At 43.7% G+C, this 27,580-nt stretch overlaps 2 protein-coding genes across 2 annotated transcripts; both read right to left on the bottom strand.

The window, feature by feature from the left end:
* Nucleotides 1-9,075: 9,075 nt before the first annotated feature.
* Nucleotides 9,076-15,322, bottom strand: LOC308356921 (keratin, type I cuticular Ha3-II). Its single transcript, XM_080826312.1, has 7 exons — nucleotides 14,834-15,322; nucleotides 13,257-13,339; nucleotides 12,136-12,292; nucleotides 10,983-11,144; nucleotides 10,763-10,888; nucleotides 10,418-10,638; nucleotides 9,076-9,606 (listed from the first exon to the last, which is right to left on the bottom strand). Exons 1-7 carry the CDS (start codon nucleotides 15,179-15,181, stop codon nucleotides 9,480-9,482), a joined length of 1,224 nt encoding a protein of 407 aa, XP_080682438.1. The 5' UTR covers nucleotides 15,182-15,322; the 3' UTR covers nucleotides 9,076-9,479.
* A 6,526-nt stretch (nucleotides 15,323-21,848) lies between these two features.
* On the bottom strand, nucleotides 21,849-25,677 carry LOC308356926 (keratin, type I cuticular Ha4-like). Its single transcript, XM_080826320.1, has 7 exons — nucleotides 25,226-25,677; nucleotides 25,042-25,124; nucleotides 24,356-24,512; nucleotides 23,340-23,501; nucleotides 23,120-23,245; nucleotides 22,775-22,995; nucleotides 21,849-22,326 (listed from the first exon to the last, which is right to left on the bottom strand). Exons 1-7 carry the CDS (start codon nucleotides 25,649-25,651, stop codon nucleotides 22,242-22,244), a joined length of 1,260 nt encoding a protein of 419 aa, XP_080682446.1. The 5' UTR covers nucleotides 25,652-25,677; the 3' UTR covers nucleotides 21,849-22,241.
* Between the last annotated feature and the right edge of the window lie 1,903 nt (nucleotides 25,678-27,580).

A 27,580-nucleotide genomic window follows, 5' to 3' on the forward strand; every position in this document is an offset into this window, starting at 1 on the left:
AGTGTCAAGAGTGGCAAAGGGACCCTGTAAGATCAGAACCATGGAGAGGTTCTTGGGTACATTGACCGACAAATTGCCAGGACCTTCCCAGGGTCACATAGATCTGCTTACTCTATACAGTACCTGTACTCTTCAAGTAACTTCCACTGAACATTAAGCCATTGACACTTTAAACACCCAGAATTGAGATTCCATTGTTTAAAGAAGGCCTGCCATAATCAGTTTGTACTCCTGATTATAAAGCTTGTGAGCTTTGGTCTTACCAATACAGAATTTCTATGATAATTAGAGTGCGTTAAGTAGTTTAAAGATGTCAAGCTTGTTTTGATTTGATGATTCATAATCGTTCGTGATTTAGGAACATCTATCCAAGAAGCATAAGCAATTAGAAATGTCCATGCATATAACTCTAACTTCTGCTTTGGTGCAAGGCATAGGATTTATTTAATATCCTAAAGAGAAACTATGGGGGAAGAATTCAGTTGTGTGCCTAGATGCATTTTCTGGGGAGGGAGGTGTTCCTTATTGTTGTTCTAGCAGAGAACAGAGAAGAACTCAGAGAAGTATGTTCACAACAAGAGTCCAAGAGTCAGCTGTAGTTGTAGATCCAAAACCTGACTGCCATGCATTCAGCTCTTCCTTTCCTCTTTCCACTTCCTAATGTAGATCCCAAATGCCAAATTTGTCAGAGAAAGGGAAAATCTTGGAACAAGAGTGGTATCCAACCTCTCATTCTACAGATAAAGAAACTGAGGCTCAGAATGGAGAAATGGCTTACTTAGGATCATATAATTAGAAGTCAAATCTGCTAATCCCCACTGTATTTCCAGTTCCCATCACCATAGCACAGAAATATTGAACAATTTCTCAACCAATATGATCTGTCAACTACCTAGGGGCAAAATTGGAGACAATAAGAAAAAGGAAGAAAAATAGAAAAAAAAACTCACTTGTTACCCATAGATATGTCATGTTAAAAGAAGAATAAAGGGTGAATATGGAAATGTTAGAATTCAGTGATACCAAGGTTCCTCATTGCTATCCTGATTTCAATCATTTATTTTTCAATCACTATTTCTAAACTGATGATATAATTATGTTCCAATAGTTTGGAACAACTTAAATACAATTATATCCCATCAGTTGAAGTGACTTAGAACACAAACGATAGTGTAATTACTCAAGACCAGTACATTTACCCAAAATATAGCACACATAGTCATAACAAAATTAAAAATTATATGATTTTAACAATGAGAACAATTGAGAGAGAAAAAGAATCACACTGTAATGACGACACTGGATGCTCTTTTTTTTTAAGATTTTACTTATTTATTTGTTTATTTATTTATTTTAGAGCGAGAGCAAGAGCAGGGGGAGGAACAAAGGGTGAGGGAGAAGGAGGAGGAAAGAATCCCAGGCAGAATCCACACTGAGTGTGGAGCCCTATGCAGGTCTTGATCTCATGACCCTGAGCTGATACCAAGAGTCGGACTCTCAACTGACTGAGTCACCCAGGTGCCTCAACACAGGATGCTTTTAACTGGCAGAGTTTTGAATGCTTTTTCCCCCTTCTCTGTAGCTTTCTGTTCTCTCCAAATTTTTTGAAAACTGATCTATTCTTTGTACACGGCAAAAGAAATAAAATTTACATTAAAAAATCCAAAAGGAAATTCTTATGAGTCTTCTAAAAAAAAATGGAGTCATAAAAGGACCCAAGTAAGGCTCCTATTCCAATATAATCACTAAATTATGCTTGAGCTTATTATTCTGGAAGTAAAGACTTTGGCATGATTGTCATTCACACCCTTGTGATAACTGCTGACTTTGCCAGTTTTGAAGCAGAGCTATTAAGAAGTGATGAAGGGACACCAAGCTTCCTATGGGATCAAACAACCTGTAGTTCATAAAGTGATTGAGTTGTGGGTATGAGCTTCAGGCAAAGATGATGCCAAGAGGAGAAACACTTGGAAAAATGTTCTGCCAATTGACTGCCGGCCCATAGTCCAAGATCATGTATTAGGATCACCTCACACTGAGCCGTGTCCTAAGAATGGACTTCCCACAGAAACAAAGGATGATAAAATTTCTCTTCTGGAAATAGTGTCTGAGTCAGATGCAGCCTAGAGTCTTAGAACGTTGGAGCCACCAAGGGCTCAAGGGGTCATCTCACCCAAATATGTTGCAAATGGGAAAATGTTGACCCAAAAGAGGAAGCGACTTGCTTCAGGTACAGAGAGAGTTAGTGAAGAGTCTAGGTTGGAAAAGAGTAAATTAGAAATGAGGGTCAGGGGACAAGGCCTTCAGTCCATATGACAGAGCCGGAACTCAGTCTACTGGAAAACCTTTATCTCTTAAAAGTTAGCGAAAAGGTGTACTAGAAAAAGAAAAAAGCATGCTCATTGTCACAGCAAGATTTTTTTTAAAGTCTGAATTGTTTCTTATTGGGCTCTAAATGTAAAACATTATGCTATATAAAAGAATCCAGTCAAAAAATACCACAGATTGTATGTTTGCATTCATATGCAAAGCCCGAGATAGGCAAACCTACTGACATCATCATGATTCCTAGGTCTGAGGTAGGGGTTCCAAGGAGCAACTACTGGATAATCAGTACAACATGTCTATTTGAGGTGATGAAATGTTCTAAAACTGAGGTAATGGTTATGCAACTTTATGGATACATTAAAAGCCACTGAATTGTAAACTTCATATTGGTGAATTTTGTGGTGTGTGAATCATATCTATGTTAAATGAATTATATTTCAATAAAGTTATTTTTTTAAGGAATTCAGAAATGGAAAGGAATTCAGAAGTGGAAAATAGAATAGGGCAGAATTAATATTCAAAAAACACAATGGCTGAGAGTTTTCCACTGGTATTAAAAGGCATGAATCAATTCAAGAACATCAATTCTAATTAGGAAAACAAAACCACCCCTACACATAATATAGTGAAGCCACATAACACTTAAAGACAAAGAGACAAACTGTGGAAAGAACCAAGATGCCCTTCAACGGATGAATGGATAAGGAAGATGTGGTCCATATACACTATGGAGTATTATGCCTCCATCAGAAAGGACGAATACCCAACTTTTGTAGCAACATGGACAGGACTGGAAGAGATTATGCTGAGTGAAATAAGTCAAACAGAGAAAGTCAAGTACCATATGGTTTCACTTATTGGTGGAGCATAACAAATAATATAGAGGACAAGGGTAGATGGAGAGAAGGGAATTGAGGGAAATTGGAAGGGGAGGTGAACCATGAGAGACTATGGACTCTGAAAAACAACCTGAGGGTTTTGAAGGGGCGGGGGTGGAAGGGTGGGGGAACCAGGTGGTGGGTATTAGGGAGGGCACAGATTGCATGGAGCACTGGGTGTGGTGAAAAAACAATGAATACTGTTACACTGAAAATAAATAAAAAATTTAATTAAAAAAAAAAAGACAAAGAGACAATCTTAGAAACAAAGAGAGAAAAAAATAAACAGATTACCAAAACGGAACCACACTTAGATTGGCAATATGCTTTTCAGTGTCGACAACAAAACCCGAAAGACAATGGTATAATATCTTCAAATGCTGAAGAAAAATAACTATTGGAATTCCACACCAAACTAAACCATCGTTCAGGAGGAACCACTAAGGAGACATGTTTTCATACAATAACTGAAAGAAGTTATCACTTACAGGTTCCATAAGAACTGCCAAAGAATGTATGTCAGAAAACAAGAAATTAAAACCAGAGAGGAGCAAGAAAGTATGAGAAACATTGTAAGCAAACAAACCGGTAAAAATGCAGGAAAGTCTAAAAATAACAGTAACAATTACCAAATTTTGGAGTGTAAAAACAAGGTAGAACTTAAAATATAAACCAGCTAAATCAAAACTTCTTTACACCTTGTTTTATATGCAGGAGGAGAGATGAGTTGAAATTAGATAGTGTTAAATCTGCACATTTAAAAGTTAAGAATAAAATCAACAAAGAAAAGAAGATCTTTCCAATAGTTGTCAGGAAAGGAGAAAGCAATAAGCAAAGAAAAAAAATCGTGATTACTAGAAAGCACAAAATAAGATTTTTAAAATAAATCCAAAAGCATCAGTAGTAAAATTAAATAGAAATAGACAAACCCTACTTTTCTTCATCAAACATTCAGTGCCTTGACCAGCCTATCTGAAAGGCTTCATCCCCCATTCTTTCTGTCCGGTTGCCCAGTGTCTCAGTACCTTCCAGCTGCTGTAGCAAAACACCATAGACTGGGTGGTTATGAACAATAGAAATCTATTTGCCACAGTCTAGAGGCTAGAAGTCCAACATCAAAGCTCCTGCACATTCAGTGTTTGGTTAGGGCCCATGTCCTGGTTTGTAGGTAGCAGTATTCTCACTGTGTCTTCTCATGGCAAAAGGGGTGACGGAGCTCTCTGGGATCTCTGTGTATAATGCCTCTAACCCCCATTAATGAAGGCTCCACCTCAGAACTAATCAGCTCCCAAAGGCTCATTTCCCAGTACCATCAGAGCGAGGGCTAGGATTTCAACATGAGAATTTGAGGGACACAGTCAGTAGCACCTGGCTTTATTTTTCCTCTTAGCACCTACCACTTGACACAGTCATGTTTGTCTGACCCTTTTTACCGCCTGTCTCCCCACCTGAAAGTAAGCTTCTTGAGAGCAGGTCTTCGTTTTCACTACCCTGGCCTGACCCCTAGGACGGTTTTAGGACATTGTAGCCATGCCACGATTCTTGAATTGAATTTACAGAAAAGAAACCTGAATGACCAATAAAAACTTTTTTTTTAAATGCTTAGTTTCACTAGGAACAAGAAAACTGCAAACTGAAACAAGATGCCATTACACCCACGTGTATTGGTTGTATTTGCTAAGTCCAATGCCTCTTCTCAAATTTGAAAGTGAAAGAGATCCCTGGGGGTAAAACTTGATGCTTTTATATGCGTATCCATACATTGTGGAAGGATCACCACAACCAAGCTAAATGACCTATCCATCACCTCTTGGTTACCTTTGGGTGTGTGTGTGCATGCGTGCTGAGATTTAAGATTTATCTTCTTAGAAAATTTCCAAAAAATACAAGGCAGAATTATTAACTGTCATCATCCCCCTATACATTTTATCTCCAAAACGCATTCATCCTCTATAACTGTAACTTCACCTTTGACCAACATCGCTCCGTCTTCCTCACCCCACCAGTCCCTCTCTGCTTTTTTTTTAAGGAATTTATTTATTTATTTGACAAAGAGAGAGAGATCACAAGTAGGCAGAGAGGCAGGCAGAAAGGGGGGGTGCAGGGAGCAGGCTCCCCGCTGAGCAAAGAGCCCAATGCGGGGCTTGATTCCAGGACCCTGGGATCATGACCTGAGCAGAAGGCCGAGGCTTAACCCACTGCACCACCCAGGCGCCCCCCTCTCTGCTTTTTTGAGTTCAACTTTTTTGAGATTTCACACGTAAGAGATCATGCAGAAACTATGCAACATTGTGTGTCAACTATACTCAAAAGATTTTTTTTTGTTAAAAAAATGTCTAAAACATAGATCAGGCAATATTTGTCTTTCTGTGTCTGGCTTATTTCACTTAGCATAATGTGCTCCAAGTTTGTCCACATTGTCACAAATGACAAGATTACCTTCTTTTTTGATGAAATCTTATCATTTACATCTAGGTGGATGGAACTGGAGGATATTATGCTGAACGAGATAAGTCAACCAGAAAAGGACAATTATCACATGGTTTCACTCATTTGTGGAATTTCAGAAACAAAGCAGAGGATCATAGGGGAAGGGAGGGAAAAATAAAATAAAATGAAATCGGAGAGGGAGAAAAACCATAAGAGACTCTTAATCATTGGAAACAAACTGAGGGCTGCTGGAGGGGAGGGGATGGGGGATGGGGCAACTGGGTGATGAAATTAAGGAGGGCACGTGATGTATGAGCACTGGGTATTATATGCAACTGAGGAATTACTGAACTCTACATTTAAAACTAATGATATACTATATGTTAACTAATTGAATTCAAATAAAATAAGTTTTTAAAAGGTCACCTTTTTTGACCCTCTATTATGTATTTTTTTCTTTATTCAGTTATACATATCTATAGACATCTGTTTCCATATCATGGTTATTGTGAATAATGCTGTCCTGAACATGGCAGTGCAGATATCTCTTTGAGGCAGTGACTTCATTTCCTTTGGATACATACCCAGAACTTTTTTACAATGTTGTAAAACAAAACAAAACAAAACAAAAACAGATTTGCTGGGCCCCACCTGCAGAGTTTTAGAATTAGTAAGTCTGGGGTAGGACTGGAGAATTTGCATTTCTAACAGCTTCCCAGGTTCCCAGGACACACTTTGAGAACCACTGCTCTAGAGACTCACTCACACAGGTACATAGAGAGACATTGGGAAGGATGTTCTTGCAACCCTGTTTATAATGATGAAAGGAAGGAAGGGAGGGAAGAGAGGATGGGAGGGAGGGAGGGAGGAAGAAGGAAAAAGGAAGGAAGAAAGAAAGAAGGAAAAAGGAAGGAAGGAAAAGAAAGAAAGAGAGGGGGAGAGAGAGAGGGAGAGAGGGAGGGAGGGAGGAAGGAAGGAAGAAGGGAAAAGGCAGGAAAGAAGGAAGGAGGAAAGGAAGGAAGGCAAAAAGGAAGGGAGGAAGGAAAGAAGGAAGGAGGAAGGAAGGAAGGAAGGAAGGAAGGAAGGAAGGAAAAGAAAGAGAGAGGGGGAGGGAGGGAGGAAGGGAGGAAGGAAGGAAAGGCCTGAGTGGCTCAGTCTGTTAAGCTGCTGCCTTCAGCTCGGGTCATGATCCCAGGGTCCCAGGACTGAGCCCTGCACAGGGCTCCCTGCTCAGTGGAGAGCCTGCTTCTCCCTCTCCCTCTGCTTGCTACTCTGTCTACTTGTGCTCTCTCTGTATCTCTCTGTTAAATAAATAAATAAATAATCTTTAAAAAAATAAGAAAGAAAGAAAGAAAGACCCTAACTGTCCCTCAACAGTGGAGTAAGTAAATAAAAACATTATCTGTTTTCCTTATGAAATACTACAAGGAAGTTAAAATAAATGACAGGAATAATGTGTATTAACATGGACAAATCTCAGAAACACACTGTTGAATGGAGTAAATTAATGGTAACATCTATAGCACTTATATTTTCTAGCTTAAACTGCTAAAGTGAAACACACACACACTGTATGTGGATATAACCATGTATAATTTCTAGAAATTTTTTTTAAGATTTTATTTATTTATTTCACAGACAGAGATCACAAGTAGGTGGAGAGGCAGGCAGAGAGAGAGAGAAAGGAGGAAGCAGGCTCCCCGCCGAGCAGAGAGCCCGATGCGGGGCTCGATCCCAGGACCCTGAGATCATGACCGGAGCCGAAGGCAGAGGCTTTAACCCACTGAGCCACCCAGGTGCCCTCTAGAAATGTCTTAACTGGAGAATGATACACCATCAAGTTCAAAATAGCAATTACCTCTAGGGCAGAGGGGGGAGAGGAGGATGGATGAAGGTGGAGTTTTATGTCAACCCATAACCAACCCGAAACCAAACCAACCAACCTAACAAACAAACGAAAAAAACCCACAGTAATGGCACAAACACAGCACAAGGTTAAATCTCTTAAATCTTGGTTGTGGATTTATAGGTGTCTTACTATTTTTTGTACTTTCAGGTGTTTGAAATATTTCATAATAAACTATTTAAAACAAGAAATAGCAGCAGTGCCTTGTTATGCCGTTGCAAATCATAGGTCCTTGGCAGTGGACTTCAGCACCCTGCGTCTTGCCCCATATGTGAGGTCAGTAGTAACACTGAACTACACCCAGACATCTCAGAAATCAGTTTGGCTGTGTTCTGGGACAAAGTGATTTCCCTGACACTCCTTTCTCTGCTTCACCAAAGAAAGCAAGCACCGTGGCAGAGACCAAGCCTCAGGAGCGCCTCCCCCAAACCCACATGTCCCACTGTTAGCCTTGTCTAACATTGAGGCAAAATTTTGTTTGATGCTGTGCACATTGAACAATAAGAAAAGGTGTATTTCCTTTGCTGACCAATTGGAGCTCTCGCAAGGCAGAGAACTGGGTGTTTGGGAGACACATCTGGATAAGGGAGCTCTAGCAGCGCCCAAAATATCAACAACAGCAGAGTGGACACTAAGAGAACCAGAGTATGTTAAGACAAGGATTTATGACCAAGGTTGCAGCAGCCATCGTCACAGCAGGGGGACAGAGCACCAGCTTCATCTCAAGGAGAGAAGGCCTAACTGGCAGTTTAGCCCAAGACAGGAGAGTGGCCTTGCACAGGCTACAGTGTGCACAGCTGTGGGAGCCATCAGGCATGGCCAGACATCAGTAGACACCAGCAGGGGCAGGGCACCAGCCTAAATGTCACTTTAATACTGGCAGAGACCAGAGACTTAATATCCTAGTTGGATTCTAAAGAACTTCTTTTGGGGTATGGAAGGGAGCTGGTCCCAAAATCCAGTTTTAGTCCTTGTGGTTACAAAAGTCAAACAGGAAGAGAAACACTTTAAAAATCGGTCAGATATTACTCAGATATAAGAGATGCCCTTTTTACTGTTCCAAATTCTATTTCCCGAAGGAGAGTTTCTGGGGTGCTGAGAGCATCATCTCTCCCCATTGTGACAGTGTTGAAGAGTAGCTAAGACCCCGGTGCTTGTTACGGGTGGGTTTCATTCCCTCACAGTCATATCATACTGACCATGGACTCTAAGCTCCTTATTATGTGAATTAGAAAGAAAATGAGTCATACAGCTCCTTATACTTGGCTGGTGTTCAGTAAATGTAAATTCTGTCCCTCTTCTGACAGGCACTTGGAAAGAAAAAGTGGGACTTTCTAAAAATGTTAACCATGGTGCCATATTGAGTCAGCTCCCATAGTGAATATTCATGATATTTGGATGAGGCCTCTTGCCTTAGTGGCCCCACTAGTTCCTGGCCGGCCCAAGTGGACGCCAGGCTCACTGCACCTAATGAATGTTAATTAATGGTGATGAAGCCCTCGGGGGAGAGGATTAATGACACGGCCCTCCTGTGCTTTCAAGTGGCTTTATAAGAAGCACATACAGAGTGAACACTTTGGAAAGAATGAATACAAATGAGCCCCGTCACTGCTTTGCAAGAGGAAAGTTTATTAGGTCTACAGAGGGATTTAGGGACCTGCGAGGAAGGCCAAAGCAACAGAGAGAACCACAACACACCGGGTAGGGCACCTTCGCAGCCCAGTCCTATCAGACCATCAGGTCACAGAATAGAATGAAGGGGATCGGGTGGGCTCAGCTCAGAGTCAGGCCACACCTGGGCATTTTCTCTCCTTCCAGACCATGATTTATGAGGCTGTCTGGGGCTGCTTCTGTGGTTGGTGCTTGTTAGAGAAGCAGGGCTGGTCCATCGATGGTCCTTCTGTCTTCATGCAATCCTCTTGCTGGCCCCAGGGTATCTAGCATCCAAAGGTGTTGCAGGGCCCACAGCGGGAGCGTGGGCCACATGGGGTGCAGGGATTGGTGACACAGGGTCCGATGGGCCTGTCACATGCGTTGGTCGTGGCACAGGGGTTGCAGGGCAGCCTAGGACACAGAATTAATAGTTGGTCAGCATGAGAGGGATAATTTTTAAAAGGAGAGAGCTCAACCCAAGGAGACAGAAAACATAGAAACCGTTCTCTGACATCTTAGGAAACCAAAGCCTTATTTGCATCGTCCCTTTACAGAGCTCGGAGACAGTGGCAGAAAAGAGCAAAGAGTGGCATTCCAGCCCTCATTCTATTACCCTGGAGTCATGCGGAAGTGACTTTACCCCTCAAAGCCTCGGCCTCCTCGCCTTTAAGACGGGATTAGTAATACCTACCACACAGACTGTGTTTATGAAAATACCGTCAGGTGCTGAGTGCTGTGCTCTGTGAGCTAATGAATTGTCTTCTTGTTCAGTATTCAAATACTCATCTACAATGGTTATACTGTCCCCATTCTGCCTGTCTCAAATGATTGCAACAAGGATCAGTGAGACAAGGGATTTGAAAGTGTGGGTTAAACCCAAAAGACTATTCAAATATATTTGATGGTCATTGCATTTTTGTTTTTCTTTTTGTTGTAACAGGCCAAGCGTGAAGGTACAAAACTTTATTTATGCATCAACCTCCAAAAGCTCACCTGTTGGAGAAAACAATCAAGTCTCACAAGCATCTTTTGGAACAGAAAATACCTTTTGGCCATATAATGACAGCAAAAAATACCCTCCATGGTACACTACTGCAAAGAAAACTCTGGTCGTTACAGACATATTGGCTTCTGGAACTTCACCTGAAAAGTCTCTGTTTTGTCCTTGAGTAAAACCGTGTGTGTGTCTTACAAGGGTATGGCCGGCCGGCTGGCTACTCACTTGCAGTCCTCGCTCTCCAGCAGCCCCCTGTACGTGTTGATCTCACACTCCAGCCGGGCCTTGACGTCCAACAGCACCTGGTACTCCTGGTTCTGCCGCTCCAGGTCACACCTGATCTCAGCCAGCTGGGACTCCACGTTGGTGATCATGCACTGCACCTGGGACAGCTGGGAGCTGTAGCGGGCCTCAGTCTCCGTCAGCGTGTTCTCCAGGGAGTCCCTCTGTGCGGGGAAGATAAGGAAGGTCCCAGAGCCGCTCCTCAGGGAGCTTCTCCATGGGCTTCCAGAGACGCCCCAGGCTTCATGAGGTCAGGAGAGTGTGGACAGTCCCCTGAACAACACCCACCAGGTTGTGCTGGGCCTGCAGCTCGATCTCCAGGGCATTGACCGTGCGTCTCAGCTCAATGATCTCCGCCTGGCAGGACTGCAGCTGCTCTGAGCTGGACACCACCTGCTTGTTCAGCTCCTCGGTCTGAAATAGCACAGGGGAGAAGACAGAGTCAGACCCTGCCTCAAGGGCCCCGAGGGGCCAAGGGTCCGGAGCGGCCAAGTGCTGAGATGCCCACCTGGGTGGTGAACCATTCCTCCACGTCCCTGCGGTTGGTCTCCACCAGGGCCTCATACTGACTCCTGGTCTCATTGAGCACACGGTTCAGGTCCACAGTGGGGGCTGCATCCACCTCCACATTGAGGCGGTCTCCAATCTGGCAGCGCAGGGTGTTGACTTCCTGAAGGAGGAAAGGAAAGAATGAACCCACTGGGAAAAAAGTCTATAACTAAACTCTCTTTGATTGAGTCCAATGTGGTGGGGAGAAGATTGCAGTGGAATTAGGAAATATGAGTTCAAGCCCAGTTGACATAAAACAGCTAAGTTACCTCTGTGAGTCAGGCCTCCTGTCTTAGTGTCTCCTCATCAGCATGATGAGGCAGCTTGAATAAGTGATTGCTAATGTTCCTTTCCAATCCAAGGTTCTCTCATTTCTTTCTGGTTTTCCCTTTGCTCAGTGACAAATCTGGCATGGTATCTAGTTTATAATTATTGCTCCTTAAACATAGAGAAACCAGGGATAACTCCTCCGTTTATTTCATGGTCTTCTACTTTTATATACTGTCTAAAGGGATAATCTCCTTTTTTTTTTAATATACTGTCTAAAGGGATAGTCTCCTTTTTTTTTATATATACTGTCTAAAGGGATAGTCTCCTTTTCTTCAAAACATCTGATCTTCAATATAGGCATCTGACATCCTACTATTATTACATTCAACCATGAAGTCTGAGTCAACCATTATTTAAATTCCTTCATCTCTCTCATTTTTCCCATCTACCCATCCATCCACCCATCCATCCATCCATTGGGTTCTAATATCTAGGTGACATATGATATGAGGAAGTTTGCTGTCTCCTTCTAGCTTTGGTCCTTAATTTGGCACCTTCAGAAGATAAAAGATTTTGTCAAGCAGTAGGAAGTACTTTAAAGATCTTTGTGTGGACTCTTGGCCATATATCTGGCCCCAAGGAGAAATAAGTCAGCTGACCGCATTCTTTAAGGTAAAAGAGGTAAGCTTATGACTCATTCCACCAAAATCCCCCAAATGTGTTTTGAGCAAGTAGCAAAATGTTGTGTTAGCTCTAGGGTGCTTAGCAAAGACCAACCTTATCCTGCTCAGGAAAGGTATGGAACTCTCCATATGGGATGATGGGGGCTGGGACTCCCTCACCTGCTCGTGGTTCTGCTTGAGGCTCAGCAGCTCCTCCTTCAGGGACTCCACCTGGGCCTCCAGGTCAGACTTGCACAAGGTCAGCTCATCCAGGATCCTGCGTAGGGCATTGATGTCCGACTCTACAAGCTGCCGCAAGCCCAGCTCTGTCTCATACCTGCACACATGGCAGAAGTTGAAAGAGAGTCAAAAAAGAAGACTTTTTCCAGGAGTTTACGTGGCCAGCCTAGTCAAATTCATTACATTTTGAAAGTTTTTGAATTTTTCTCAAAATTCCCTTTTTGGAAGGGGAAAAATATACCACCATGCTGCGTAAAAAGACCTATTTCCTCCCTGAGATCCACAGAGAAGGTATTGGTGGGGGGACCTCTGTAGTTTTAATCTGATATTACCTGCTTTTGTTTTAAACGTTTGCTATGGATTAAGCCCTGTCTTTCTTCTTTAAGTGCGTTAGTGAACTTCATAAGCCTGTTAATATCGCCATCCTTTCCAACCACCTTGAAAGCAACCTGATCTTGTGATAAAAGCACTTAAGTCGAAATCAGCTAGGTTCAGCCTCATAGTCATGACCGTGGATAAATTCCTTCATGTCTCTGAGCCTTGATTTCTTTATCTATAAAATGGAAACCAAACTAACACTTCACACGGTTGGTCTGAAGATGAAGAAATGACATAGTAATTACAAATACGTTGCAAGCTATAAAGTCCTACAGAAAAACGCAAAGGATTCTTATGATTGTAATGATCACACCTAAAAAAAATTCTATTCTGAAATGGATTTTGCCTCCTATTTCTGTGATTTAATAACTTTTTTCTGATGGGCTGATAGTGATGACCCTATACTAAGAAGAAGGTGTGAAATTTACTTTTATACGTGGTTCACATAGTAAGTTGAAAAAGAGAAAGAATGGGTGATTTCTTTCACTCCTTAAAAATAAGCTGAAAACACAGCATTCTTTCATTCAGAGAGGAAACTGTCATTTAACCTAACTAACCCAATGCAAGGATCCTCCTAATGCCATCCCAAAAATTTCTGCTTACGCACACCCAGGACAGAGTTCATCATGTTGCAGTTCAGCCTGTCCATTACTAGATTGCTCTGATCATTAGAAAAATCTTACTTCGTTCTGAAGTCATCTGCAGCCAGTTTGGCATTGTCGATCTGCACCACCAGCCTGGCGTTCTCAGACTTGCTGCACAGTATCTGGGGACACGATTCATTATGAAAGGAGTTATACTAAGAAGGAATGCATTGTACCTTAAAGTGAAAGGTGTTTTGTTTTGTTTTTCTTTTTCAAATACACGTTCCTGCCAAATAGCTTTGAGTCTTCTCAGAGTTTCAGTTTAGGGATAAAAGGAGGATTAATTAGTAGCACTGTTCATTTCAAAACATGGAGAAATGTGTTCTTTGTCATGAATTCTTCTCTCCTTGGTCTGCCTCTGGCTTCCTGAAGGAATTGAGCATACTGGATATTGAGCCTTCCTTAGAGTGACCTAAATCCCAGTTTGCTTATGAATAAGCAAACTGGGATGCTAAACCCAGAAAAATCCTAGCCCAACCAGAGCAGGCTGGTTTTCCTACCCTCACATTCGTTATTCCTGTCCTGCTGACCTCTTTCCACTCTCCGTCATATTGCCTTGTCCATGCTTTTGCACAGAGCTTCTCCCTCTGTCTGGAATGCTCAGGGATGTCCTCACCCACCTAGCAAGACCCCTTGCATGACCCACGTTCTCCTCCACCCCTCAGCTGCTGCAGGGGGTCACCTCCTGCATGCACCCCCCAACAGTACTGCAATTAGCCAGTTACACTTCTCCCCTTCACCCCAGCCATGTCTGTCTCCCCTATTAGACTGTGAGCTCCTGAAGGAAACAGACTTGTCTCACACTGTCCTTTATCCCTCGCTCAAGTACTTACCTTGTATTCAGTAAATATGGGCAAATGAAAGCATGGTCTTCAAATTGCATGGCCCCTTCCTGGCATTCACTTTGCTAGCACTGCTGAGCAGTGGACAGTTAATCTCCTTGGAGAATTAAAGGCTTGCACCATTGAGTAAAAACTCCTACTCATCCATTTAACCCTGCTCAGATATTCCTCTTCTGGGAAGCCCTCCCTGACCTATACCATACATTAAGTCCCACCTCTATGCTTGCTCTTTACTTATCCCCGCTTCTACTCCTGCATTTCTGGCTCTGAATTCTCACCTGCATGTTTGCTTTAGTGAATGGTACAGGGTCTGAGTGTATTAGTGAAGCTTATGGGGTCAACAGTTCTTTTGCTTTACTATGGACACAGTCTCTTGCAACAGACTTGGAAGGCTTTAAGTATTTGAGGATCCACTTAGGAAATGACTAGTTTTAAGAAATAATTCAGATGCATATTTTTTAATGCTATAGACCTAAAAATAAGACGAAGATATCACAATAGAACTAAAAAATCAGGCACTATGGTTTTAGTAAGAAGAAACATAAGATTGCTATGACTGACCATAGTCCAATGTCTTACCCCATCCCAGTCCATATCCTTCCCTGTGGGGCTTCCCAAATAGATTTTCTAAGATAATTTGATGTGTCCTACCTAAACCAATAAAGTCAATATCTCTATCATCGCAGCTTTGAATGGTCTTAGATCCATTTCAGAAGTTGGTATGTTAAATTTAAATAGTTAACTAAATCGGCAGTGTGGTCGCCACCCCCTCACCTTCTGCTGGAGCTCCTCGATGGTCCGGAAGTAGGACTGGTAGCTGGGACACACGAAGGGCACCTGCTGCTGGCACCACTCCCGGATGCGGCTCTCCAGCTCCGCGTTCTCCCGCTCCAGCTGGCGCACCTTCTCCAGGTAGCTGGCCAGACGGTCGTTCAGGAACTGCATGGTCTCCTTCTCGCTGCCATTGAAGGAGCCCTCGCAGAACCAGCTGCAGTTGCCCACATTGGCGGGGATGTTGCAGGCCCCGGGCAGGGTGCAGGTGTGGCAGCTGGGGGGCACGCAGGGCCGGGAGCAGCAGGTGGAGCGGCAGCTCACGTTGGGCAGGCAGCAGTTGTAAGGCATGGTGCTGGAGGGAGTGGAGCTCTGAAGGTCGGTTTCAAAGGCTGGTTCCTCTCTCTGGTGTAAGCCCTGGTCCTTCCCAGGACTTTATATTCTGTCAGCCATGGGTGTGGTGACCACATGCACCATTACCCTCTTTTACTCTATTTACCCATTTTTCCATTTGTTATTTAGCCACCTCACTCGAGTCCTTTACCTCATAAAATGCTTTGCCCTGGCTTCCTGCTAAGTCAGGACTCCTCACCAATTATGCTGGTTGGTTAAGTAAGACCTTCAAAGTGACCAACCCATTACCTTGCCAACAACAGCGCTTGTTCACAGGGTGTTGATTTGCAGTGAGAGCTGTACCCCAGAGAGGGATATATCTGTGCCTCTTTCTCCTAAAGGAGGAAACATCTGTGCTCATCCAGCTCCTGTTCAGTGAGGACTCCGAGAAAAGCCATTTAAGGAAGCCCACCTGGAGACTAGACTGTTCGGTAGAAAATCCTGGAAGCTGAGATCAGAGCAGACCTATGAGGCCATCCTGTTCAACAGCCCTTTGTCCTTCCATCCAGGAAAGATGGAGGCAATTCTTCCCTCTCCTTAGGGGGCTGTAGGAAATCCCCCTAGGCTCCATTTCTACTATTACTCAATGTTCATAGAACATTAAGAAAACAAACAACCTGGGAGCACCTACGCTTACACACAACATGAGTATCATCACAATGGTTCCTGCTTGTTGAGCACCCACTACTCAAAGCACTGCATATGCATTATCTCCTTCAGGCCTCACAAAGTCCTGTGGAGTTTGTAGATGAGGACCCAAGCTCTGAGAGGTTTCCTATGGTCCCAAAGCTCCTACATGGTGGCCAGCATTCAAACACAAACCTCTCTGACTCCAACAGCCTTACTCTCTCCATCACACCAACTGTCTCTCTTCTGACCTCACTGATGCACAAATGAATTGAGTTCTACGAAGCTCAACCGTTACTAGACAGTTCCTCTCCCAAATTAGAATGATCCAGGAAACCTAAGCCAGTTCTCTGTCAAAGAAACAACCTGAGGGTTTTGAAGGGGCGGGGGGGTGGGAGGTTGGGGGAACCAGGTGGTGGGTATTAGGGAGGGCACAGATTGCATGGAGCACTGGGTGTGGTGAAAAAACAATGAATACTGTTACGCTGAAAATAAATAAAAAATTTAATTAAAAAAAAAAAGAACCAAAGGTCGTTTCTATTCTAATGGAAGAAAGTCAAGTAAGTGAGTAAGTAATACCTGCTAAAAGCTTGAAAAAAGGAAACCCTTGGTTGATTTGATGAAGAAACATCTGAGCCCAGTTCTCCAAATGATGTGATCCTGAAAAACCACCACATCATGACATGCTCAATAGCTTCTTGTGACCATCAATACATTGTGGCAAACAGATGTTCTGCCTGTGTGCTATTCCAGATGGGGATACAAATTAGGAGGTTTTTATGTTTAATCTATCAGTTCTCAAAATGGGACAGATACTCCTTAAAACAGTTCCTTTTGAAAGCTATGTACTAATTCCTTCTGTAGAGCTACTACTCAGATCATCACTTCTATAAAGTTGACCTCACAGTCTGGGACACTTTCTTTTGGTTATCCTCATTGAAGACAAATCTTCGTCCTCTGAGGGTGTTTTTATTTTTGAAACCAGCCAGATATCATTTGGAACCAACCCTACTGAGTGGAATAAACAACCAAACTTACTAACATCTTTAATGGGTCAGAAGCACATTGTGACTGTAAAACAATAATGTACATTTTCTTGGGTAATTCTGAAAGTCATTTCCAATGTGGAGCTTCGAATATGCTTCCATGAAGGACAGCAGATTTGGAGTAAATGTTTGCTATACCAGAGCATAATGCTTTGAAGACAATGCCGTCCTTAACCACATTCACAATCCACAACTCTCTGCCCTCCTGCCGGAATCTCTACCTTTAGAGAGATACGAGATGGACATGCTTGTTTAAAATCAGTACCAAACTGATTGAAGCCCTATCGGATCAGATCAAATAACATAAAGCAAATAGCAGGATTCATTACCTATTCTGTTTCCCTCCTTCTTCTATGCCCCAGGCTTCAAAAGAGAAAAATCTAGACAATGGCAATTTTTTAAAGAATAGGAGAGGAATGCTGTGTAGACTACCAAAAATGTCCCTTGGGATCCCTAAACCATTACAGCAGTTTGAACCTCAGAGCAAAATGAGCCAGAGGTACGTGTCATTGTATCTTCAAAAGTGGAGAGCAAAGTTTAGAAAACAGGACCACTCCCACCTTTTGAGTAGAAATAACCATGATTGCTGCTTGGCAGCATGATCATTAAGTTATAATAGCTGAGAGGCTTTGGGTTTATTGAGAAAAGAGCCAAGTTTCAAGTCATTCCCCAGGAATTCTGGAAGGCAGTTGCTTTTTATTTACTCCACTTACTGCATGCTGTGCATCTTTACCTTTACATAAGCAATGCCATAGTCTCTAGTCAATGACCCTTCAATAAACCTGATGAGCAAATCAAATCCTAACAAACAAAAAGGTTTAAACCTGCCCATATAATTGTGGCAGACGCCATGGTAAGGCTTCTGGTCACCAGATGTGAGAAAATTGCTGTTGAGGTTTAAAGATACAATGTATTATGGAAGCCAAGGATATTTCTGTAGGAGTGATCACATGCAAACTCATCAGTGGCACTTAACCACAGAGTGGAATCAGGGCAGATCTGCTAAGACCATTCTCCCCATGGCAGAACTTTAAAGGTATTAGGAAGCCTCCCCACTCCTTCCCAAAACCATCTTCTCTGATGACAGTACCTGGCACTCAAAATTCTCATCATGAGAAATGTAAACTACATTCTTTAGGAAATGCAAAGTAACATATTGGGTCCCTTACAGATTTACTTTATCTTAGTGTAGATGAATAGCAAGGAGAGGACAAGAGTAATATCACTGGACATACACAAGCCAAGATACTGACATTTGCCTAAAAGAGCTGGAGAGTTGACCATTGGAGAATTAGAAAAGCAAAAACACTCTTTGATACCAACATCAGCCCACCCTGCTGAGATAGCCCCATTTAGAGCTGCTTATGAGAACAAGATACAGGGCTTCCATAGACTGTTCCATAAAGGTGTCTGTTGCCAATTTATCAATCACCCAGACTTACCACATTGAGGGGAGAAATTATGGTGGTGATCCAGGAAATAAACCAACAGGTTTGGCTTTGGGAAGATGTTCAAACAACATTTCCAATGAAGGACAAGTAGGGGAGGACATGGAGAATGAGCCAGGTCAATAATAATATGGGCTGAGCAAAGAGAGGTACAGCACCCCAAAATAGGACTCAGTGCTCATTACTCAAATCCTCTCTAGAGCTGCCATTGTTTCTTATGCTCAGGCTTCAACTCCCAATGGGAATAGAGTTTGGAGGTCTTCAGGGACCAAGCCAAATCGGAAAAATGCAAAGTTCATCAGTATGTTTTTAACTCTACCCAGTCTAGAATAGAGGAGTCAAGAAGAACATGAAACAACCCAAGACAATATAACTTAATAGTCCTAGTCTTCTGGGAAACCTAGATCTGGGAACCACCCAGAGAAGGGATAAAAGCCTGTTTATGTGACTGCTCTACAGATCAAAGGGAATAGCAGATGCCAAAACATTTCAAGAGTTACACAGAGGATAAAGCAAAGTAAGCTTCATGTTTAGTATGAATAAGTTGTGTTGAACATTTGCATTAAGTTTACTATCAAGATGGTGATTTGAGGGCGCCTGGGTGGCTCAGTGGGTTAAGCCTCTGCCTTCGGCTCAGGTCATGATCCCAGCATCCTGGGATTGAGCCCCACATCGGGCTCTCTGCTCAGCGGGAAGCCTGCTTCCTCCTCTCTCTCTGCCTGCCTCTCTGCCTACTTGTAATCTCTATCAAATAAATAAATAAAAATCTTTTAAAAAAAAAAGATGGTGATTTGAAACAGGTGTGAAAGAGCCACTGAAATATGCCTTCTTCCCCTGCATCCCATAGACCCTGCTCTCTCTATGGTCACCAGCGATCTCCCTATTGCTATGTACACCGACTTGTCTGATTCCTCAATATTCCTGACCCTTCAAGAGAGATAGTATCTTCACCTAATTAAAGCCTAGTATAAATCATAGAATAGTGTAAGTGGAATAAATAAGGAACAGTAACACTAATGAGGATTCATGAGAAAGATGGCATTGACCATCCCCTCATCAAAACCCTGACTTCTTTTGACTTCTGTGTTGCTTCAGCTGCTTCCCACTCCAACTGTTTATAACCAGATGTCACCTCTGTCCTTGGAGACTGGGCCAAACCAAGGAGGAACCTCATGTCAGAGACTTTGGAGAGACTGAAGGCACTCCATCCTTTCTCCCAGTGCTTCCCAAGGTTATCCCTAGTCTAACATCATCCCCCTTGACAGTCTTAACAACTCCGACAGCTCTAACTGATCATTTCTGTTTAGGTAACTCTCTGACATCTCTCCCAAATCCAGTCATTCTCTTCCAGCTCTCTTCACTGGAGCCCCACTGGTGTTTCATTTTCTCAGGCTCAAAAACATCCCTCATGTTGACCCAAAGTAGATATTTAATCAGTACTAGTTTCCTTCCTTCTTTTTCCATTGTTCTACCTCTAATCAGCTTCCACCTCCTGGACTGTGCCTCTAAAATCCACCCCTCCCTCAGCCTTCCTGTCTCCTCCCATCTCAGCCCTATTGTCTCTCATCAGCCTCCCAACTGTTCCTCCTTTCTCCCACCCAAGCCCACTTTCTGGGCCCATCATGACCCAGCCTATATAGCTGCTTGACAGAACATATGCTAAACTTCCTTACAAACAAATCTCACAGGTAACAATGAAAAGCACCCCCAGATATGGTCATCTATGACTACTTTGCAGTTTCATTTTCCACCACCATATTTATGGTTTGCTCCAGCTAGAAATTGTTCTGTCGAGCTCTAGATATACTTCCTGCTTCCCCGCCTCCTCACTAGGCAAAGCTCATGTTCATTAAAAACTTTCCCTCTTGTCATACCTGCACACACTCATCTGTCCAAACAGAGCCCATCAAACTTTATGTCAGAATTATGCTAATATCATATAGTACTCATTGATTGAAGTCAGAACAAGGGAAGTATTTAAAGTTTTAATAACCTTCTCATGAATACTTATTAGTGTTACTGTTCCTTTATTCCTCTTACAGTATTCTAGGGTTAACACTAGGCTTTAATTGGGTGAAGATACAGTTTCTTGTAGGACAGGCAGACAATATTTTCATGGACAGAATTATTGAGTTTTCACAGCCCTGATTGAGTGCTATCACTTCTTGGAGCCTCTTTTTATGACTCTCTTACACTTCAAAGTATAGAAATGGTCCCTGAAAATATAGTCTTTCTCTCACACGTCAGAAATTCATCATTCTTCATTTACACCTTTCTTGAGCCACACTGATGTTTGTCTGTAGCACAGTTATCTCTTTGTCTTTTCCACTCTAGACTATGAACATGCTATGGGCTAGGACTGGGTCTCACTTATCCCTGTGTTCTCAGTGCTCTGCACCCTAGTGATGAGGGTGATAGAGGAGATGGTTGATTGCAGTTGTGTATGTTAGAGAATGCCAAATTAAATGAAGAATTGAGATGGTGGCCAAAAGAATTGAGAGCTTTAATAATTCAGATGTGAGTCAAGTGGGGGTAGGATTAATATCTGTAGAGGGAGACTATGAACACTGGTCTTTCTTAAAATTATAGGAAATAAAGTAATACAGAAGTTACAGGAGAACATTATAGACCTATTTATAAAGACCTAGAGGAAAGAGTGAACTTAAAAAGAGGCAGGTAAGGAGATACAGTTGCCTGCATTTAAAGGGTCTTTGGATTACAAAGTGTTGGGTATAACAAGTGGGTAACAAAAGGAACCAGTCTGGCAAAGATAAGTTGGAGTCTAATTAAATGTGAAATGGCAACATAACACCAAGTCAAACTGTCCTATGGGCAAGACACAGGACTTGAGCTAGAGAGCTTTGGGAGTCATCAGTGTAGAGAAGCTAGTTCTCACCAAACAGGGAAGGAGAAAAAGAAACACAGCAGAGGATCTAGGCATTTCCTCCAGTTGCAACAGGAAGGAGAATCAGGCTAATCCGGGGCTGGAGAACAAGTAGTAGGAGATATAACAAGAGGGCCCAGGGTGTGTGGGTTTATGGAAATCACTGAAGGTACATTTTGAGGGAAAGACAGGTATCCATATTGTTGATGCAGGTACAGCTGACAAGCTGAAAGGAGAGAAGTTGGACTGCTTCTCTTTGAGCAATTTCTACAGAAGCTGGTCTTTAAGTACTTTAGGAGGAAGGGGAGCAAAGAATTGACCCCTGAGTGATGAAGGTGACAATGGGAGAGCGGTGAGGTTTGGGGAAGACTTTCAGTATTACCTAGGACCTTGCAGCCAAGGCAAGATGGTCATGAGTGCTGGAGGTCAGGGTTTCTGCATGGTCTCTCCTTGGTGGTAGCCTCCCAGGTGGATAGATCCCCTTCCCCATCAGTATTTACCATTGGAACATAATGGCTGGGGTCAGTCTTTTAACCCATTTCTTCCTAACAAAGAGGTATTTTTATGAAACAGCAACACAAGTTCTTTACAGTACATAAATATGAATGAGAAACACATTTACTATGCCAGAGAAATAAAGTTTATTGGGAAGTAAATGAAGTAGCTTCCTTGCATTCCAGAGAATACCAAAGAAGCAAGAAAAGCAGGAAACACAATACATACAGGAAATGCCCTAAAAGTAATACCTGGAGCTCAGATTACAGCGACCTGTAATCAGAAACAAAGATACTTGATCTTCAGTTGAAAGGGATTTTCCAGATATTGGAATTTAATGATGTGTGTCTTTGCTTGTTGAATCTGGAAAGCATTTCTACGTCTAGAAATATCACATTTGGTGTGGGTAGGCTTCTAACTGGCAGTTGAGCTCCAACAAAGGCAAAACCTAAGGACCTTTCCTGTGCTTGATCTGAATGGCTTCATTGTCGTCTTCAAAAAGGATGCAAGTTCTTAAATTAAGAGCAACGCGTTTGACAGTTGCCACAGGACCCACAGGAATTGCCGCAAGCGTTGGTGGTGGCACATGGGTTGCAGGGGAGCCTGGGAGGACAGAGGTTTAAAATGGATTGGGGATGATTGTGGAAAGAGCCCTAGGTGCTTAATGAAACAACTCATGAATTCTCAGTGGTTGGAGATAGTTGGAATCAAATTTGATTGTTATCAAATCTTTATCCCCATCTGAGAAGGTTTTGTGCTAAGGCGGAAAATTGTTCTCGTGCTCTTGAGCTTTCATGGAACTAACACAATATGCCTTACCCAACAGTTATTGTTGTAACAATCTCTCCACCCCCACTTCTCCGTTATTAGCTCCCTGAGGCAGGGATGTATGCCCTTCACCTTTGACTTTCAATTTCTGCCTAACTGTCACATAGTGAATTCTCTATAAATGCATGTTCTGTGAGTTGAAAATGTGGCCCACATGCGTATGCCCACAATGTCTTGTAGTCCCACCACATGGGACTACATGCCTCCTTTCCCTCCTACTTACTTGCAGTCCTCGCTCTCCAGCAGGCCCCGGTACGTGTTGATCTCGCACTCCAGCCGGGCCTTGACGTCCAACAGCACCTGGTACTCCTGGTTCTGCCGCTCCAGGTCACACCTGATCTCAGCCAGCTGGGACTCCACGTTGGTGATCATGCACTGCACCTGGGACAGCTGGGAGCTGTAGCGGGCCTCGGTCTCCGTCAGCGTGTTCTCCAGGGAGTCCCTCTGTGCGGGGAAGATAAGGAAGGTCACAGAGCCGCTCCTCAGGGAGCTTCTCCATGGGGTTCCAGAGAAGCCCCAGGCTTCATGAGGTCAGGAGAGTGTGGACAGTCCCCTGAACAACACCCACCAGGTTGTGCTGGGCCTGCAGCTCGATCTCCAGGGCGTTGACCGTGCGTCTCAGCTCAATGATCTCCGCCTGGCAGGACTGCAGCTGCTCTGAGCTAGACACCACCTGCTTGTTCAGCTCCTCGGTCTGAAACAGCACAGGGGAGAAGACAGGGTCAGACCTGCCTCAAGGGCCCCGAGGGGCCAAGGGGTCCTGAGTGGCCAAGTGCTGAGATGCCCACCTGGGTGGTGAACCATTCCTCCACATCCCTGCGGTTGGTCTCCACCAGGGCCTCATACTGACTCCTGGTCTCATTGAGCACGCGGTTCAGGTCCACAGTGGGGGCTGCATCCACCTCCACGTTGAGGCGGTCTCCAATCTGGCAGCGCAGGGTGTTGACTTCCTGATGGAAGAAGAAGAATGAATGAGCCACATAAATGGATCTACTGTCTACCTTCCTACTGTAGGAAAGTACGCACAACAAAAATGCACTGAAGGGAATATCCTGATCATTCCCCAAGACTGACACAGATACGATGTAGGAATAAACCCAAGTAGGGATCACATCAATTTCTTTCCCAAAAACCTTAAAGAAGCTCACATTTCCAATAAGATTAAATCCAAACCCCCTGGTGTATGCAGGTCGTACCTCATTTCACCTCACATCCCTATAGGTAACGCATGCCCAGCCGTATCAGTCCATGGGCCAAACTCAATATATATGCTCTAGCACCTCTGTGTCTTTGCTCAGCCTCTTCCCCCAGATTGAAACATCCCAGTGTGAATTCCTCCTCTTTCCCATGACATGCCTCTAAGAAGGGTTCTTTATGTCTTTCGAGGTAGACTGGATTACTCCTTGAATATGCTGCTTGTCCTCTCCCTGCCTTATATGGTTGTCTTTACATGGCCATCTCCCCAGACTAGACTGGGAGCTCATTGAAGAGAGGGGCATGTCTTATTTCTCTTTTTTCCTCCATCTCTCTAACTAATTCAGAAACTAACAGTGACAAGGAGAGAGCAGGGCTCAATAAATGGCTGCCCTTCCTCAGCATCTCCAACACTGCCAAACCCTCATCCAGCTGCTTGAGAATAAGCAACCCACCTCACTCCATGCTATGGGTATAGCATCATGATTCACTCACTGGCTGACCTCTTCAGAGAATGGTCCCAACCCAAGAAGCCTGATGTCAGTTGCCTCTTGGTTGCCAATGCTAAGGGGGTGGCTCTGAAGCCTCCTTTTTTTCCTTTTCCTCTTACCTCTTCATGGGTACTCTTGAGGCTCAGCAGCTCCTCCCTCAGGGACTCCACCTGGGCCTCCAGGTCAGACTTGCACAGGGTCAGCTCATCCAGGATCCTGCGCAGGCCGTTGATGTCCGACTCCACAAGCTGCCTCAAGCCCAGCTCCGTGTGGTACCTGCACACGCAGATCAGAGTGGGAGGATGAGGCAGGAAAGAATCCCATCCCACCGTGTGTCTTGTAGATGGGCTCGTCTCAATCTCTTTGAGCTAATACAGTTTTCTGCCTCTTTTCTCCCATGTTTCCCTCAAGCTCTGCACAGATAGACTAGAGAGGACGCTCCCTGACTCACCCTAACACCAGAAGGTGCCCACAGGGATTCATTAAATGGAGTCTCTCATTCTTCTCTCAATTTTGTTGGTTAATATACCACTATCCCCCAAGAACCAATCCATTCTCCAAGAATATTTCATGTCGTCTGAATTTGGGAGTTCGAGAAAATCTTCCAGAAAGACCATTATAAACTGAAGAGCATGCAGTGTATGGATTTCTGTTAGAAAATGGTTTTATACAAACCGAGGCTTGAGAAGAGAAATGAAAAGTGTGAAATGGCTGCCTCTTCCCTTCCAGGAAATGTTAGTCTCACAGGACCATGAGAGAGCCATAGGGGTCTTAGAGGTCACATAGCCTGAAATTCTCAACATACTTGGTTCTGAAGTCATCAGAGGCCAACTTGGCATTGTCGATCTGCACCACCAGCCTGGCGTTCTCAGACTTGGCACACAGAATCTGAAAGCAAGATTCTACTGTGAGGGCCGCTTGAACTTGAGAAGGTCTTATTGTTCAAGGACAGTCAGCTGCTGTTGCATCCCCACAGAAGACCCCCTCACCTTCTGCTGGAGCTCCTCGATGGTCCTGAAGTAGGACTGGTAGCTGGGACACACGAAGGGCACCTGCTGCTGGCACCACTCCCGGATGCGGCTCTCCAGCTCTGCATTCTCCCGCTCCAGCTGGCGCACCTTCTCCAGGTAGCTGGCCAGACGGTCGTTCAGGAACTGCATGGTCTCCTTCTCGCTGCCATTGAAGGAGCCCTCGCAGAACCAGCCACAGTTGCCCACATTGGCGGGGATGTTGCAGGCCCCGGGCAGGGTGCAGGTGTGGCAGCTGGGGGGCACGCAGGGCCGGGAGCAGCAGGTGGAGCGGCAGCTCACGTTGGGCAGGCAGCAGTTGTAAGGCATGGTGCAGGGAGAGGTGATGGAGAGCAGGTAAGCTAACACAGGTAGCTGTGGTGAGGTTTGAGTCTCTCCTTCCTCCATGGTCCTTTTATACCCTTATTGGTGGGTGGGGGTTGGCATACAACATAGTTTCCCTTCCTAATGCTTCAGCTAATTTTTTCTCCAAAATATGCTAGTTAGATGCCTCCAAAGAGTCCCCTCAACCCATAAAATTATTCCATTCGGCTTGTGTCACACCAGGTTCCTCCTGGGTGCTAGTGGTTGGTGAAATCAGAGTTTCATCAGATGGCTTCAAAGGAGACAGAATCATCACAAACCCAAATGGTCTCCCCATTACTCAGAGGGGAGGAGATCCAGGGACATGGGGTGGAGTTGTTTGGGACTCCTCACCCATGAGGTTCCGCCACTAGTTCCCTGGAAAGAGTCTGGAGTGAACAGTCTTCCAGGTGGCCCTTTTTTCCCAGGCCTACCCATTTCTCAGTGTTCGGTTCAACTTGACTTTGTAGCAGAAACTTGTCCTGTATTAGCCACTCATGAGAGCATTAACTGGGGCTTAAGGAGTTTATCAATACATGGAGATTGAAAATAATGGGTTGTTCATGGCTGAGAAGTGAAACTGGCTAAAATGGGTGGATAACACTGAAGCAGAGATCAGCAAACTAGGGCCCACCATCCAAGTTCAGCCTCCTCCCTTTTTTTTCTAACTAAATGAACATAGCACACACCCACATTCATTAGGTATTATCTGTGGCCGCTTTTGGCCTACAATGGCAGAGTTGAATAGTGTAACAGAAACCATACGGCTTGCAAAGCCTAAAATATTTATGATCTGGCCCTTTAGAGAAGAAGTTTACCAATCTGTACTGAAACAACAGTCTCCCTAAAGGTGAGAAAGAGAAGAAATATCTAGAAATAAAATTATGCCTGGAATAGTCCACAGAGAGTTCAAGTGGCAATGTAGAAGCATAAACATAAAGCATAATACTTCAGCTCAACAGAATGGAAAACCAGAATGAGGAGCTCAGAGTTATCTTTGTGTCTATGGTGACCTTAACTCAAAGTCTCTGGAAATTTCTCTCACCTTATCCCTAGTGCTAATCCTCTTCCTGAGAGCACTGTATATCCCTAGGGGTGTAACTCTACCCACCTGAGATGCTCCCAGAACAAGTCACAACCCATGAGAATGCACCTTAACTCTGTCGTCCCTAAGAAGTGGGCACCATCTCTGATGAGCGTGCACCTCTATATTACCTCTGGGATCAGAGACCCTTGGACACTTCCAAACTCTTGAGAGTCTCCCTATTGCCCAGTAAAGGATCTTAATGAAGTAGCCTTCCTCATCTCACGTTCTATTCCTTGTCATTTTTTCTGTCCTTCCTTCTACACAGAAACAAAATCTTGGGTTCAGACAGAAGTCCCCCAAAAATTATTTGTACAACATCATATAAGTGATTTATGAACATTGTGTCCAGATTTCAAAGGAAGTATGAAGGTAACAGAAAAGTATTTGAAGCTAACCTACCTGAGTTCACATTCTTACTGATCATATGAGTTCAGAGAAGTGAGTTCCCCTTTTTGACTCATTCTCTTCATTTCTTAAATTTAAGTAGTAATATGCTCCCCACCTCATAGTTTTGTTGTAAAATGTAAGTAATATATTGTGTGTGGGGATGCCTGGGTGGTTCAGTCAGTTAAGTGTCTGCCTTCGGCTTGAGTCACTATCCTAGGGTCCTGGAATCAAGTCCTGCATCAGGCTCCCTGCTCACTGGGGAAACTGCTTCTCCCCTTACTGTTCCCCCTGTCATTGCCCCTCTCTCTCTCTCTTCCTAATAAGTAATTAAAATCTTAAATATATGTGTGTGTGCATGTGTGTACGTGTGTGTGTGTATATGTAATATTGTGTGTGAATATGGATGGGGGTGGGGAGTGATGATTATTTCCATAACCTTCCTCCTTACTGTTGGCCCAGATGGCTCAGATGTAGAATTTTCTGAAAATCCAATTCTGTTA

This window comes from Martes martes (genome assembly GCF_963455335.1).
Source record: "Martes martes genome assembly, chromosome: 16".
NCBI lineage: Eukaryota > Metazoa > Chordata > Mammalia > Carnivora > Mustelidae > Martes > Martes martes.

Excerpts from the sequence above, each read along its gene's own strand:
- LOC308356921 (XM_080826312.1), bottom strand. The coding sequence starts at position 15,181 with ATGCCTTACAACTGCTGCCTGCCCAACGTGAGCTGCCGCTCCACCTGC. Across the intron at positions 11,145-12,135 it reads TCAAGCAGAACCACGAGCAG|GAAGTCAACACCCTGCGCTG; the intron begins GTGAGGGAGTCC and ends TTCCTCCTTCAG. Across the intron at positions 10,639-10,762 it reads TGCAGGCCCAGCACAACCTG|AGGGACTCCCTGGAGAACAC; the intron begins GTGGGTGTTGTT and ends TTCCCCGCACAG.
- LOC308356926 (XM_080826320.1), bottom strand. The coding sequence starts at position 25,651 with ATGGAGGAAGGAGAGACTCAAACCTCACCACAGCTACCTGTGTTAGCT. Across the intron at positions 25,125-25,225 it reads TCGAGGAGCTCCAGCAGAAG|ATTCTGTGTGCCAAGTCTGA; the intron begins GTGAGGGGGTCT and ends TCTTGCTTTCAG. Across the intron at positions 23,502-24,355 it reads TCAAGAGTACCCATGAAGAG|GAAGTCAACACCCTGCGCTG; the intron begins GTAAGAGGAAAA and ends TTCTTCCATCAG.